The following is a 12,796-nucleotide window of genomic DNA, read 5'->3' as shown; positions in this document are numbered from 1 at the left end:
CAGCTTCATCCCATCACCCCTTGTCCTGTTATTAGTTAAATTGAAAAAGTGCTGTCCCATCCTCTTGACCCCCACCATTTAGATATTTGTAAGTGTTAATAAGATCTCCCCTGAGTCTCTTTCAGACAAAGAGCCCCAGGTCCCACAGCCTTTCCTCGCATGAAAGATGTTCCATACCCCTGATCATCTTGGTGGCCCTGCACTGGCCTCTCTCCAGCAGTTCCCTGTCCCTCTTGAGCTGAGGAGCCCAGAACTGGACACAGGACTCCAGATGAGGCCTCAGCAGGGCAGAGCAGAGGGGCAGCACAACCTCCCTTGACCTGCTGCCCACACTCTGCTTGCTGCCCCCAGGCTGCCATTGGCTTCTTGCCCACGAGGGCACGTTGCTGGCTCATGGTCAGTTTATTATCCACCAGCACTCCCAGGTGTGTCTGTGCAGAGCTGCTCTCCAGCAGGTCAATCTCCAGCCTGTGCTGGTGCAGGGGGTTGTTCCTTCCCAGCTGCAGGACTCTGCCCTTGTCCTTGGCTGCCATTGTCCTTCTTCTAACAATAAAAACTAGAAATGTGGATATCTAAGACATTGTAAATTCTCTGTTGAGTAGAGTATGCATCTGAAAATACCCAATTCATTATGGAGAAAAATGTTTCCCTTGGTTACATATGAATAAAAAGCAGCATTTTATGGCTTTACTATTTAGATCTTCGTCCTATCCACCCTAATTTTACTTCATAAAAGCATCTTAAGAAAAATGTATGTAATTTAATACCTCCTATATGATTTTTTTTTTGATTAATGAATTCTTCCCAAAGTTCAAGTTGTTGAATCAGAGTAGTTGTTTAAAGGCTCTCTAGTGTTGTATGCTAAAACTTGAAAGGTACTTAAACCACAAGAAAGCACTCCCACTGCTTTATAGAATGAAGGAAATAAATAAAATAGAGCACTGTATTATGCAGTTGTTTCTGTAATTAGGAATGTGATGTTCTCTTAACATTCTATTTGATTTTCTTTTAATTGTAGTTAATGATGAAGAACTAAAGAAAAGAATAGCTGAAGAACTGGCATTAGAACGAGCCAGGAGAGACTCTGAAGCTCAGAAAAGAAGGTTGGTTTGTTAATAATAATGTTTAGAAGAAACATGTACTTGTTGCTTTTATGACTATTATTTGTCTACTTACTATAAACAGTTGAATTTCATGCCTCAAGACAAAATAGTAGGTAAGACCTTCAGGCAATATAGCAAGTTTGGATATTAAATACATGTTAAAACAACAAATTAAGTGAACTTTCCTTGTAAGAGCTGATGTAAAATGTTGATCTAAATCCTTTTTGACCTCAGGAGCCTGACTCTTTTTTTGCAGTCTTTTAAGTTCAATCTTTGTTGATTTCTCTTGAGTCCAAATACTCCCTTTGCAGTGTAGAGACAGGAATAGCTTGAGAGCAATGCAGAGGTAGGTTACTTATATCCCCTCTATCTGATCAAAAGGTAAGTTTTAACAGCAGTAGAAATGGTAATTCTTGTTATTTCTGTGAATTCTGGATGTTTCTGTGAGCTACACTATGTTTTGTACTGCTTTAGTATTTAATACAGCATCATGCTTTGGAGATACAAGGTACTGTGTTAAAGCAGTTTACTATTAAAACCCTTTTGATATCCTTTGTGTGTATTGGGACATTACTTTCTTAGGCATGTTTTTCAGAGGTTGTAGTTAGGCTGTTGTAGTTAGTCTACAACTGTAGACTTTGGAGGCAGCATTTTAAAAACACACTCTACAGTGTTTAAGGTGCTACTTTGGGATAATTAGCAATTAAATCCTGTTTGAAATGGAAATAAAGTATAGTTGGCTTATTGGACTTATGTATTCATTTGTACTTTTCAGTGATCTTTCTAAATAGATAATATGACACACTGAAGAGAGATATTAACCTACACATTGTCCTCCATTCTGAGAATGGGAAGAAAGGCTCATTATGATGGATTTAAAGAATTAGAATGTAATTAGTACTACATAAACTGTCTGCATATATATCAGTTGTTTCCTACACATCATTATATTGTTATTTAATTGAGTTAGGTTGATGGAGTATATAATTAGAAAGGACTATATAAATGTCCCAGGGAAAAAAATATCAGGCCTTTTTTTTTCCTTTGAATCAGCAATAAAGGAAATCAATATGTTACAGTGACATCTCTCCTCTTTTGAACTGGGCTTTGGCATGAACACTTGCATTACATTTGAGCTGAATGTTGACTGCTCAAGAGTTCAGCTAAACATGATTATAGTATGGAAATGTTTCTAACTTCAGTGTTTTGTCGTTTGACACTTTCCAGAAACTTTCATTAAGTACTTCATAATTTAGTTTCCATGGATTATACATTGGTCTGTGAAAGGTGGGGAGCAGAGAGGCTTGTCATAATACCTGGTTTCACATTTGGTAGGGAATAGTGCTGTCAGTCTTCCTTTTATTTAACTCAAGATTAGTAGAGGTGATGTTACATATTAAAAAGATCCTGTAAAATCTTTTAGTTGTCTAAAATTAGGTTGAAGAATCTGTGCATTTGAAATGTAAACTAACAAAATAAAGAAGAAATAAAAAGAATAAAATGACAACTATCAGGTCTTGTCAGCAGTTTTAATCCTCTCCTAGCTTTGATTTTTATAGCAATAAGCAAGGACTTTGTATTATACTCTTTACACAATGTACACAGTTATAAAAATACATTTTAACCTGAGTGTAAAGACTTTCCATGTTGGATGGAACAACTTTAAAAGCTGCAAGTACTTACTTGGCTATTACTTCAAGTCTTTAGGGATTGAATTCTGGTTTATATTGATGTTGTTTTTTTAACACTTAGGAAGCACTCTAGCAAATGTGGGACAGTTCTCCTCTGGATCATGTTCTGAGAATGAAGTGAACACAGCCCTGTTACTGGCTTTAAACATATTTATGTTATTCAGGTTCAGCTTACCTACTCTTGTTGTATTCTAGTTGAAGAAGCAGCCTCTTCAAAATGCAAGGGCATGAGAAATATTTGTGCATTGTTCTTTTTCAAGTCAGGATCAATACTTTCAGGTGAGAAAAATGCAGTCTTCTGTAGAGCCTCCTGTGCCAGTCTTCTGGACACTCACCTACTCAGTTGGTATAATTTTTCATATCAAATTCCAAGCAAGTACATGTTGAACAGCTAGATGGACGTTATTCAAATAAAGTATTTTATGTCTTGCATGTCTGTTTGGGTGCGGAGTGTTCTACATAAACATGAAAAGGAAAAGATGACTCTCAGCTCTAGTTATTTGTAATAAACATAAAAAACCATAAATGCCATGTTGAACAGAACAAAACCTGAGTTCCCAGATACACTACACTTAGAACATGTAACAGAAACCATTGAGAACAGTTTATAGATTTCATATGCCAATAATTGCACAAGAAAAAACACAGGATAATGCAAGTTTGGTAACTTGGAGTTACACAAATGCACTGGTACTGTCCAAGGCCAGTTGGTCTAACATGTAATGATGTCTTGTCTCTGAACAGCAACATGCAGAGCTATAATCACTGTCTCTATCATGGTCGGTGTCAGGCTCTTCAACAGGGAAATGAGTATCATGAGATCCAAACTGAATGCAAGATTTGGAACTTCTATCTAGGGAAAAACAAGTCAAAGTGCTGGACTTGTACTTTATTTTGAAGAGATATAGTAGAGACATAAGCCCATCATCAGTGAATTTGACTGTTATCGAGTTGCTTGACCTTGCACTTCTGATCTATTAAAAATATAACTCAATAACCCACTGCTTTCCTTTGTTGCCAGTCTTTTAAGACACATGCTGATGGTATATGACATGAGACTTAAGTTCACAGAATCATAAGGGTTGGAAGGGACCTTGAAAGATCATCTAGTCCAACCTCCCTGCCAGAGTACAACCACCTAGAGTAGGTCACACAGGAACTCATCCAGGTGGGTCTTGAATGTCTCCAAGTTTTTCTATTTCTGCATTGTTTTGAGGTTTTTTTTTTAAACCATAGATAGTGTATTTTGCATGTGTACATTTATCTTCTCAAAACCATTGTTCTTTTCCAATCTTTAAGTGAAACAACATTTCAACATATAAATGGCTGAAACTTGCAGCTGTTAGTTGTCAGATTCCAACTGTCTTAATAGCTAATTTCAGTACTGTTTGCAGTATATGACCACGTTTGGATCTGATTGTGAGATGAATTTTACTCAGACTGTGAAGGAAATGTTAATTTTAATTTGCTCTACAATTTATTCACACATTTATACACAGTACAGATGGACTCTTTGTACTGTATGAAGTTAAGGTCTGTGCTTATTTCTGGGATTAAAAACTAAAGGTTCAGTCTTGAAATGTTAGTGCATGGACAGCATTAAAATACCAATATATGAATGACACAGCATTTGTTCAAAGGGACTTGGAATAGTCCATAGAATCGGAGAATGGTAGGGATTGGAAGGGATCTTTAGAGAACATCCAGTCCAACCCCCCTGCAGAAGCAGGTCCCACATAGATCAGGTCACACAGGAACGTGTCCAGGTGGTCTTGAAGCCCTCCAAGGAAGGAGCCTCCACACCCTCCCTGGGCAGCCTGGGCCAGGGCTCCCTCACTCAAACAGTCAAATAGTTTGTCCTTACGTTTAAATGGAACTGTTTGTGTTCCAGCTTCATCCCATCACCCCTTGTCCTGTTGCTGGATACCATAGAAAAAAAGTGCTGCCCCAACCTCCTGACACCCACCAGTCTGATATTTGTCACTATTCATGAGCTCCCCCCTCAGTCTCCTCTCCTCCAGACTAAACAGCCCCAGGTTTCACAGCCTTTCCTCGGCAGGAAGATGCTCCAGTCCCCTGAGCATCTTGCTGGCCCTGCACTGGCCTCTCTCCAGCAGTTCTCTGCCCCTCTTAAACTGGGGAGTGCAGAACTGGACACCTCATATCTTTACTTTGACCATCTTTCATAGACTTTTTGGGTGTAATTGTATTTTTTGTTTTGTATTGTTTTCATTACTCTGATATGTGTGACCTCTTCAGACCTACTGAAGAAGCAGACTGTTACTCACTGTGGAGTACACGTCAAAGCTGCTGTTCCACAACTCCAGAAGGAAAGACTAAAAAGTTTAGACAGTAGTGACAGGTAATGAATGATAATGCTTGAGGTAACTTCTTTTTTTTGTGAAGTACTCAACTTCTTTTTGCAGAATGTTAGTAGCAAGAGATGCAGACTTTGTGAAACTAGTTATTTGGCGTGACATGAAGTGATACAAAATATGACAATGAAACTTCTGAATCCTTCAGCTGTTTGGATTTCTTCCTGAGATACAATCCTACAAATGGGGATGTGTCTTACCACAGCTATTGGACTTACTTGTTTTAATAACTATGTTGATGAGTCTGATAGAGCTATTTTTATTGAAGCCATTGGAAGCATTCTTATGATAGCACAGAGGTGGCCCCTACCATACCAGATGGTGCTGTGGCTTGTGAACTTCAGCAATGAGAAGTTCCTTCATGTCAACAAGATACATCTGCTCCATTGAGTTCAGAGTAGACTGCACAACTCAGTGGACCAGTAGGTATGTTCTGGGACAATGTGACAGTAGTAAAGTAGCACTAGACATCACAAAATGCATGTTTAGAGTAAAGAGAAGTGGGATTATATTAAACAGATTTATTGCCAAGAACTAAAACTCATCAGTTGTAAGATTTTCCTGCTTGTAACTGCTCTGTCTCCATGTCTGATTTGCTCTAGTTTTTCCTCTTACTGCCAGAACATGGTGCTGGAACTATTGTACTGTCCCTGTTAATCTGGGTATCTGACTCTGAATGTGTAGTAACAATGTGAATTTTGCCTCTTTAGTTATTCTGGACAAGCTCAGGAAATATTTAGCACTTTTCCTAACTTCACAAGATGTCAGTAAGTAAAAAATGTTCATGTTATGACTCAGGAGAACAGGCATAGGGGGATTAGATGATGTTCCTTTTCCTCCCATCTTTAAACTTCCATTCAGTTTAGAAATCATCTACTACATACACCAACTTGTTTCTTGAATGTGAAACTACTCATTTATTAAGAGTCCACAATATTGTAGTGATGGTGCTCAAGAAATCTTTTTGTTTATAAAGAGTTTGCATTCTGAAAGGCATTCACAGAACAAAAGATTTTGAAACAGCGCTCTTATGAGCATAATGGTAAAATCTGAGATGCTGACAACCTCATCAGACTGTTGGATTCTTCCACTAAAATGCTTACAAAACAATACTTAGGAGGCAAATGAAGGATGCAATTTCCCGTAGAAATGGAACATTCATTAATGATTAATTAATCATTATTCCATGACCTCTTTTTCCCACCCCTTGAAAATCAGGGAGATTTCAGTCTTATTTATTTTCCTAATCATTTAGCTTAGGCTAATTATATTTGTGGGTTTTCAGTTTGTCTTATTTGGCATTTGTTTCTTAGCTCCAACTTTTTTTTCTTATTTGACACGTGGCAAGTATTAATTAAATGTAGAGTGAGGTGTTTTTGCAAGATGTTGTGCATGACAGTCCCTTTGGTATTGCAGAAAGTTTACTTTGTTCAAGTCTTCAATAGATACATGTAACTCTCACAGCATGCCAACTGTATCTCTGCAGTTGGCTGAGGTATAATTGTCCCAAGAGACCAAGATGATTGTTTTCCCTATGCCTAGTTGTACTCAGATTTTACCATATCATGTCCCCTGTGATTCCACCACTTGTTTCTTAGAGGAAAAGTATTGCTGCAAGTGAGAATTTTAAGGCAGGGAAATGCTTGAAAGGAGCTTTTTAGTGGTCCTTTGGTAGCTCTCTTCTTAGGTCTGCTCTGAAATTCTTTTAAAGCATGATAAAGATAGCAAATGATCCAGGAGTAGCACTGAGCATTGTGCAACCATTGCTCAAAATCTTATTAGAAAGAGATCTGATGGATGTAAGAATTGAGAGAGTTTCAAGCCTGCAAGATTAACTCTGTATTAAGATCGTGGCCGTGGGCTAGACTTGATTTCAGGAACATATTTGAAGTTCTGCAGGTGATTTCATCTGAAGCTGAATGGGACATGCTCCTGGGATTCCTTGTGTAGGGAATTGAATGGATGATGGCTGTCAGTGGATGGGAAATGGTGGGTATCTGGAGACTTAATGATTTTAACCAGCAGATCCATGAGAGAACTTGCTCCTTGGAGCCTCAGGAGCGTTTCAGTGTCTCCTGACTAACTCTTACTGCTTTACTGTGGGATCCCCATACTCCCTTCCTGTAGTGGCTTTGACTTATTTTCCAGCATGGTCACCAAAAAGCCAAATAGCAGAACAAGACAGACATGATCTGTTTGAGCAGATCTAGGGGAGTATTACAAAGATGATCAGAGGGCAGGAGCACCTCTCCTGTCAAGGCAGGCTGAGAGAGCTGGGGTTGTTCACCCTGGAGAAGAGAAGGCCTCAGGGGAGGCATTATTGTGTTTTTTCTATGTATAAAAGGGGCTTACAAGAAAGGTGAGAGAGAGACTTTTTCCCAGGGCCTGGAGGGACAGGGCAAGGGGCAACAGTTTTAAACAGAGGGAGGAAGTTTGTTGGAGATGAGGAAGAAATGTTTTAAGATGAGGACCGGGAGACAGTGGCACAAGTTGCCCAGAGAGGTTGTGGCTGCCCCATCCCTGGAAGTGGTCATGGTCAGGCTGGATAGGCCTCTAACCAACCTCATTTCATTGAAGATGTCCCTGCCCATGGCAGAGGGGTTAGACTAAGTGACCTCCCTTCCAACTCAAACCATTCTTCAGCTCTATGGTGGTTTTTGGTAACTCTTAGATTTTGTAATGTTTCAGATATCCAGTCATCTGTGAGGACTTTGGTAACTTTTGTCTTGAAAGACACATGAAAAAAAGATAGAAAAAAACAAGATAGATTTTCAAACACTCCTTGGCAATGAATTACTGGAATCTGTTCTACTTTACTAGCTGGACACCATATGGTGTGGCATTTTATCTGTCATTTGCTGGGTAACTTATTGCAACCTCTGCTATTCTAAGCATCCTCATCTGTATAAAGAAAATCTTTCTCAATCAGCTTTGAAAAGTCTGTACATGCTGATGCATGGAGCTGGCTCACAGTGGTGGGTTATTAGATTGCAGCCATTAGCTTCTTTATCTCTCTTTTGTTGTTGTTATACTTGGGGGAGGGTCCCTGTATAACTGCAATTCACTTTACGGTTTAATTGATATTCTGATGTGTCTTGAGTGCTCCCCCCTAACCTTGTTTTGTCATGTCTCAGCAGTACATTGCATATATGACAAGCTCTTAGTAAACTTCTTGGAATGGACAGCTTTTGCAGACAACAACAATGAATTCACTAGTGAAAATGTAAAGTGAAAGAAGAATGAAGAACAATATTAGAGAAGAACCCTTTGGGAAACTACACACCCAGAATGTTATATTAAAATCAATGCTGGAGCTTGACCTTTATGTGCTACTGTATATTTTAGAGCTTATTATTGATTTCTGTTTTAATAACATGCTTATTCTAGTTTACTGGCATAGAGAACACAAGGAAAAAATAAAATGACTGATTCATTGACAGTATTCCTTCTATATTTTACTGAGGTGAAATTTATGAAGAGCAGATTCCTGTAGTGCACTAAACGGGGAGAAAATGATTTTGAAGTTGATCTGTTTTCTTCCTCAATTACTGCATTTTCCCAGGTAATTAGCTATGTTGAACTGGGACACTGGCTTTTTCTTGCAGTATTCTTCTCACAGGGGACAAAAAGCTACTTTGTTTGAAAGTAGTTGTAATCTAGTCTTCTGCCACAGGGACCTCTTGATAGTGTTAAAACATTCAGGGAAAGTTACATATTCACTCCTGGAGAGTTGGATAGAAAGCTGCAAATACTTTGAAGCAGTAAAAGTGATTATAGTTATTTTGTTTTCTGGTAGGTCAATAAAAATGAAAACAGCTAAAGATGTTACCCAATTGGTAATCACATTTAGGAATGCAAGGATTGGTACAACAGTACATTACAATTGGTGATGGGATGAAGCTGGAACACAAACAGTTCCATTTAAACATAAGGAAAAACTCATTCAGTGCAGAGGTGAGGGAGCCCTGACCCAGGCTGCCCAGGGAGGGTGTGGAGGCTCCTGCCTTGGAGGGCTTTAAGACCTGCCTGTTCCTGTGTGACCTGATCTAGGTGGGACCTGCTTCTGCAGGGGTGTTGGACTAGATGATCTCTAGGGTCCCTTCCAATCCCTACCTTTCTATGATGCTATGAGCAGATTTGCAGCAAAGCTTCCCTCCTCTGGTTATCCTTTCTCTGACAAGGTTTCCATGAACGTAAGTATTGCAGAGAGAGATTCAAGGAATAGTCAAAAACACAGCTGAGAGCACCTGCTTTTAGAGGCAAGCTTCTCTGTTGCTGTTGTCAAACCTGGAGGGGCAGGGGGAAAGTTACACCATCTGGACAGAAAAGATCTGCTTTTGAAGTTATGCTCTGCCATTGCTGCCACACTTAATTAGAATTGTAGAATTATTTTGATTGGAAAAGACTAAAGTCCATCTCATCAAGTCCAACTACTAACCTCACACTGCCAAGCCCATCACTAACCAATGGCCCTCAGATACATGGCTTTGGAATATCTCCAGGAGTAAGGACTCCCCCACCTCCCTGGGCAGTCTGGGACAGTGTCTGACAGCCCTCTCAGGGAAAAAGTTCTTCCTTATCTTCAATCTAAACCTCCCCTGGTGCATTTTGAGGCTATTTCCTCTTATCACTTGCTACTTTGGGAGCAGAGGCTGATCCTACCCTGGTCCCTACCTCCTGTCAGGAAGTTGCCAAGATTTCTTGTGTCTCCCCTCAGCCTCCTCCAGGCTGAACACCACCAGGGCCTTCAGCTGCTCCCCATCAGACTTGTTCTTCAGACCCTTCTCCAGCTCCAGTGCCCAACTCTGGGTATGCTCCAGCTCCTCGATGCCCCTCTTGGAGTAAGTGACCCAAAACTTAACACAGTATTTGAGGTGCAGCATCACCAGTGCTGATTATACAGGGAGATAATTGCTTTCTTGTCTTCCACAAATGCTGGGAAGCTTAACCTTTGCCAGTATGACATTCTGTGTATCAACAAACCAGCTGCCTGTTGATTTGAGAGGGCAAAACTTGGATATTTTGTAGTGATAAACAGGGCTTCAGAAGATAAGTCAAAAGTTGCATATAAACTGGAAGGAAAGCCTAATGTGACATCTGACAAGGGCCTCCAGTCTCTGAATGTGACATGTATGTGTGCCTGACTCCTGCCATATCTGATGAATATCTTTTTCACTGTGGGGGTGAGGGAGCCCTGGCCCAGGCTGCCCAGAGGGCTTGTGGAGTTTCCTTCCTTGGAGGTCTTCAAGATCCACCTGGACACGTTCCTGTGTGACCTGATCTAGGTGGGAGCTGCTTTTGCAGGGGGGTTGGACTGGATGATCTCTAAAGGTCCCTTCCAACCCTGCCATTCTATGATTCTATGAATAGAGAGAGAATTGGGTAAGATTGTAGAGAAAGGGTTTCTGGTGTTTCAGATACTGCCAGGGCAGTGGTGAGGGGTATTCACTTACCAAAACAAAACTCTCAGGTTTGGTATGTAGAACTGATTTAAGAAAAAAGTAAAAGTTATTTCCTTGGGGTGTCCAAAAGGCCACTTCAGCCTCAGGGCTGGGGAGCACATGCAGAGACAGCAGCAAGTTTTGGCATCACTTCCATAGGTGAAGTTCCTCCTTTTCCCCTTTCCTAGTCATGCCATCTCAAACACTTTCTTTCCTCTCTCACAGCAAAAGTTTCTCCTCTCTGACCTCTCAGCAAAAGATTTAGCTGTTGAAGAATAAATTCACTTGTCTAGTGTTACTGAGGTCTGGAGGATGATAAGGTAATACTGCTCTGTCAGAGGAAAAAGAGTAAATGAAGAGACTCAAGACTATCCCTCTGCAGGCAAGGGAAGGCATTCTGGTTTTGAGCAGAGATTTACCTATAAAACAAGTGCTGTGCTCAGGTGAGCTGTTGAAAAGATGTGTAAGTTGCCTACGGAGCAGTGGCACAGGCTGCCCAGAGGGGTTGTGGAGTCTCCTTCCTTGGAGGTCTTAAAAACCAGCCTGGACATGTTCCTATGTGACCTGATCTAGGTGACCCTGCTTCTGCAGAGGGGTTGGACTAGATGATCTCTAAATGTCCCTTCCAACCCCCACCATTCTATGATTCTGAATGGGATTGTGTTGTACCCTTTTAAAACCCATACAATTTAGCATATAATCTTACCTGTAAAATGCCAAAGAAGCATAAAAGTGTTTGAAGTTGTGCTGTTTATGAGCTTGAGGGTTTGGAAATAGCAAACTTAGAAGCCTGTTTTACTTCCTATATTGTTTTCTAGGAGGGAAAAAAAGAGCATCTGCCAATGGTAGAGTGACTCTTCAAGATCTCTGTTACTGGTCTGACTCTCCATTGATGTCATTATGTCTATTTCTTGGTATAGACAGAGATTAATCTTGGAGACAGAAAGTGGAAATTGCAGAAAGCAATGCTATAATTCACTCCTACCTTTAGAAACCCCAGTTTTCAAGGGGTTATTTTTCACTTTGATTTTAAACCTTGCCATCTCGAGTGACAACTTGTATACCAAGCTTCATCTTGATAAGTTTATTTCTAGGAGAGATGAGGAAATTACTTGAAGGCAGCAAGTTTATTTGGAGAGGGCATCAACAGAAATAATACTACTTCATAGTTTTAGATTCAAGGAGGGAAACTTTTCCCCCTGGCAATTTTAAACAAACCTTTGCTTTCAAACTGCTGAGCTCTTTCATTTTGAAAAGTAGCAAATGAATAGACATGGCAGAGAAAGACTTCAAAAAAAAACCCCAACTTGTAATTGGCACTTCATTTTAACAGATAATTAATGTCATTGTAACTTCATGACTGCCTTTGCAGATCCCAAGAGGAGGAATATTAAGTTTAATAGTAATTTCAGATGGAGTGATGTGGATATAGGGAGAAGTCTTAGCTAAATACATATACAAATTATGTAAAACAGCTTTATGATTCTGTGACTTGGGTTCTCTGCATGCCTCTGGCATAAAGGTAGGGATTTGTTCATCTGTCTAATACTGATCTTTATGCACATATTTTAGAAACAGTGGCTTTATGAAACATAATTACAAAATCCCCTCAGCCTTTTCCTTTCTTCCCACTCTCCCTCTCTCTTCTCAACACCAAACCATTCCCCCCCACTCTAAAAAAACCCCCACAACCTGAGGCTCTTAAAGTCAACTCAAACATCTACAGAACATGAGGAGCCATCAGACTGATGAGTCAAGGGTGGACAGTGTCCGTATTGCCACATGTATTAACAGCCTGGCCCTGGAAGTGCTCTTGATAAATTGAACAATTGCATTTAATTACAAAGTTTGAAATAACTGATCTTTTGTTCAAGAACTGACATACAAAATGATGTGGCCATTAGCAAAGACTTTTCCCTTGACAGGATTATGCTGAGGCTGGAAGGCAGCTGGGAAAAGGAAAGGAATTGGATATGTTCAGTGTTATTCCCTTGGACTCATTGTAATGGGTGACTGGAGAAGTGTAGCATTTGAAGTAAGGAGTAATTGAAAGAATGTAAATAAAGAGCTAAATGATGCAAGGTGGAACATACAAAGTGCATAGGTTAAAAATAAGTTTGGTGCTTTGGGTTGGATAACAGACTTTTGCCTAAAGAAAAACAAAGCACGTGGTACCTCACCCTTGT

General features: G+C 40.0%; 1 protein-coding gene across 1 annotated transcript in view; it reads left to right on the top strand.

Annotated features, from left to right (window-relative positions):
- The window catches only part of CHCHD3 (coiled-coil-helix-coiled-coil-helix domain containing 3), a 189,125-nt gene that overhangs the window by 28,664 nt on the left and 147,665 nt on the right, over positions 1 to 12,796 (top strand). Inside the window, exon 3 of the mRNA XM_061989580.1 lies at positions 1,019 to 1,103. Within this exon, the coding sequence (XP_061845564.1) occupies positions 1,019 to 1,103 (85 nt within the window). The remainder of the gene's footprint in view (positions 1 to 1,018; positions 1,104 to 12,796) is intronic.

This window comes from Colius striatus, chromosome 1 (genome assembly GCF_028858725.1).
Source record: "Colius striatus isolate bColStr4 chromosome 1, bColStr4.1.hap1, whole genome shotgun sequence".
NCBI lineage: Eukaryota > Metazoa > Chordata > Aves > Coliiformes > Coliidae > Colius > Colius striatus.
This window is presented reverse-complemented; position numbering and strand designations above follow the sequence as displayed.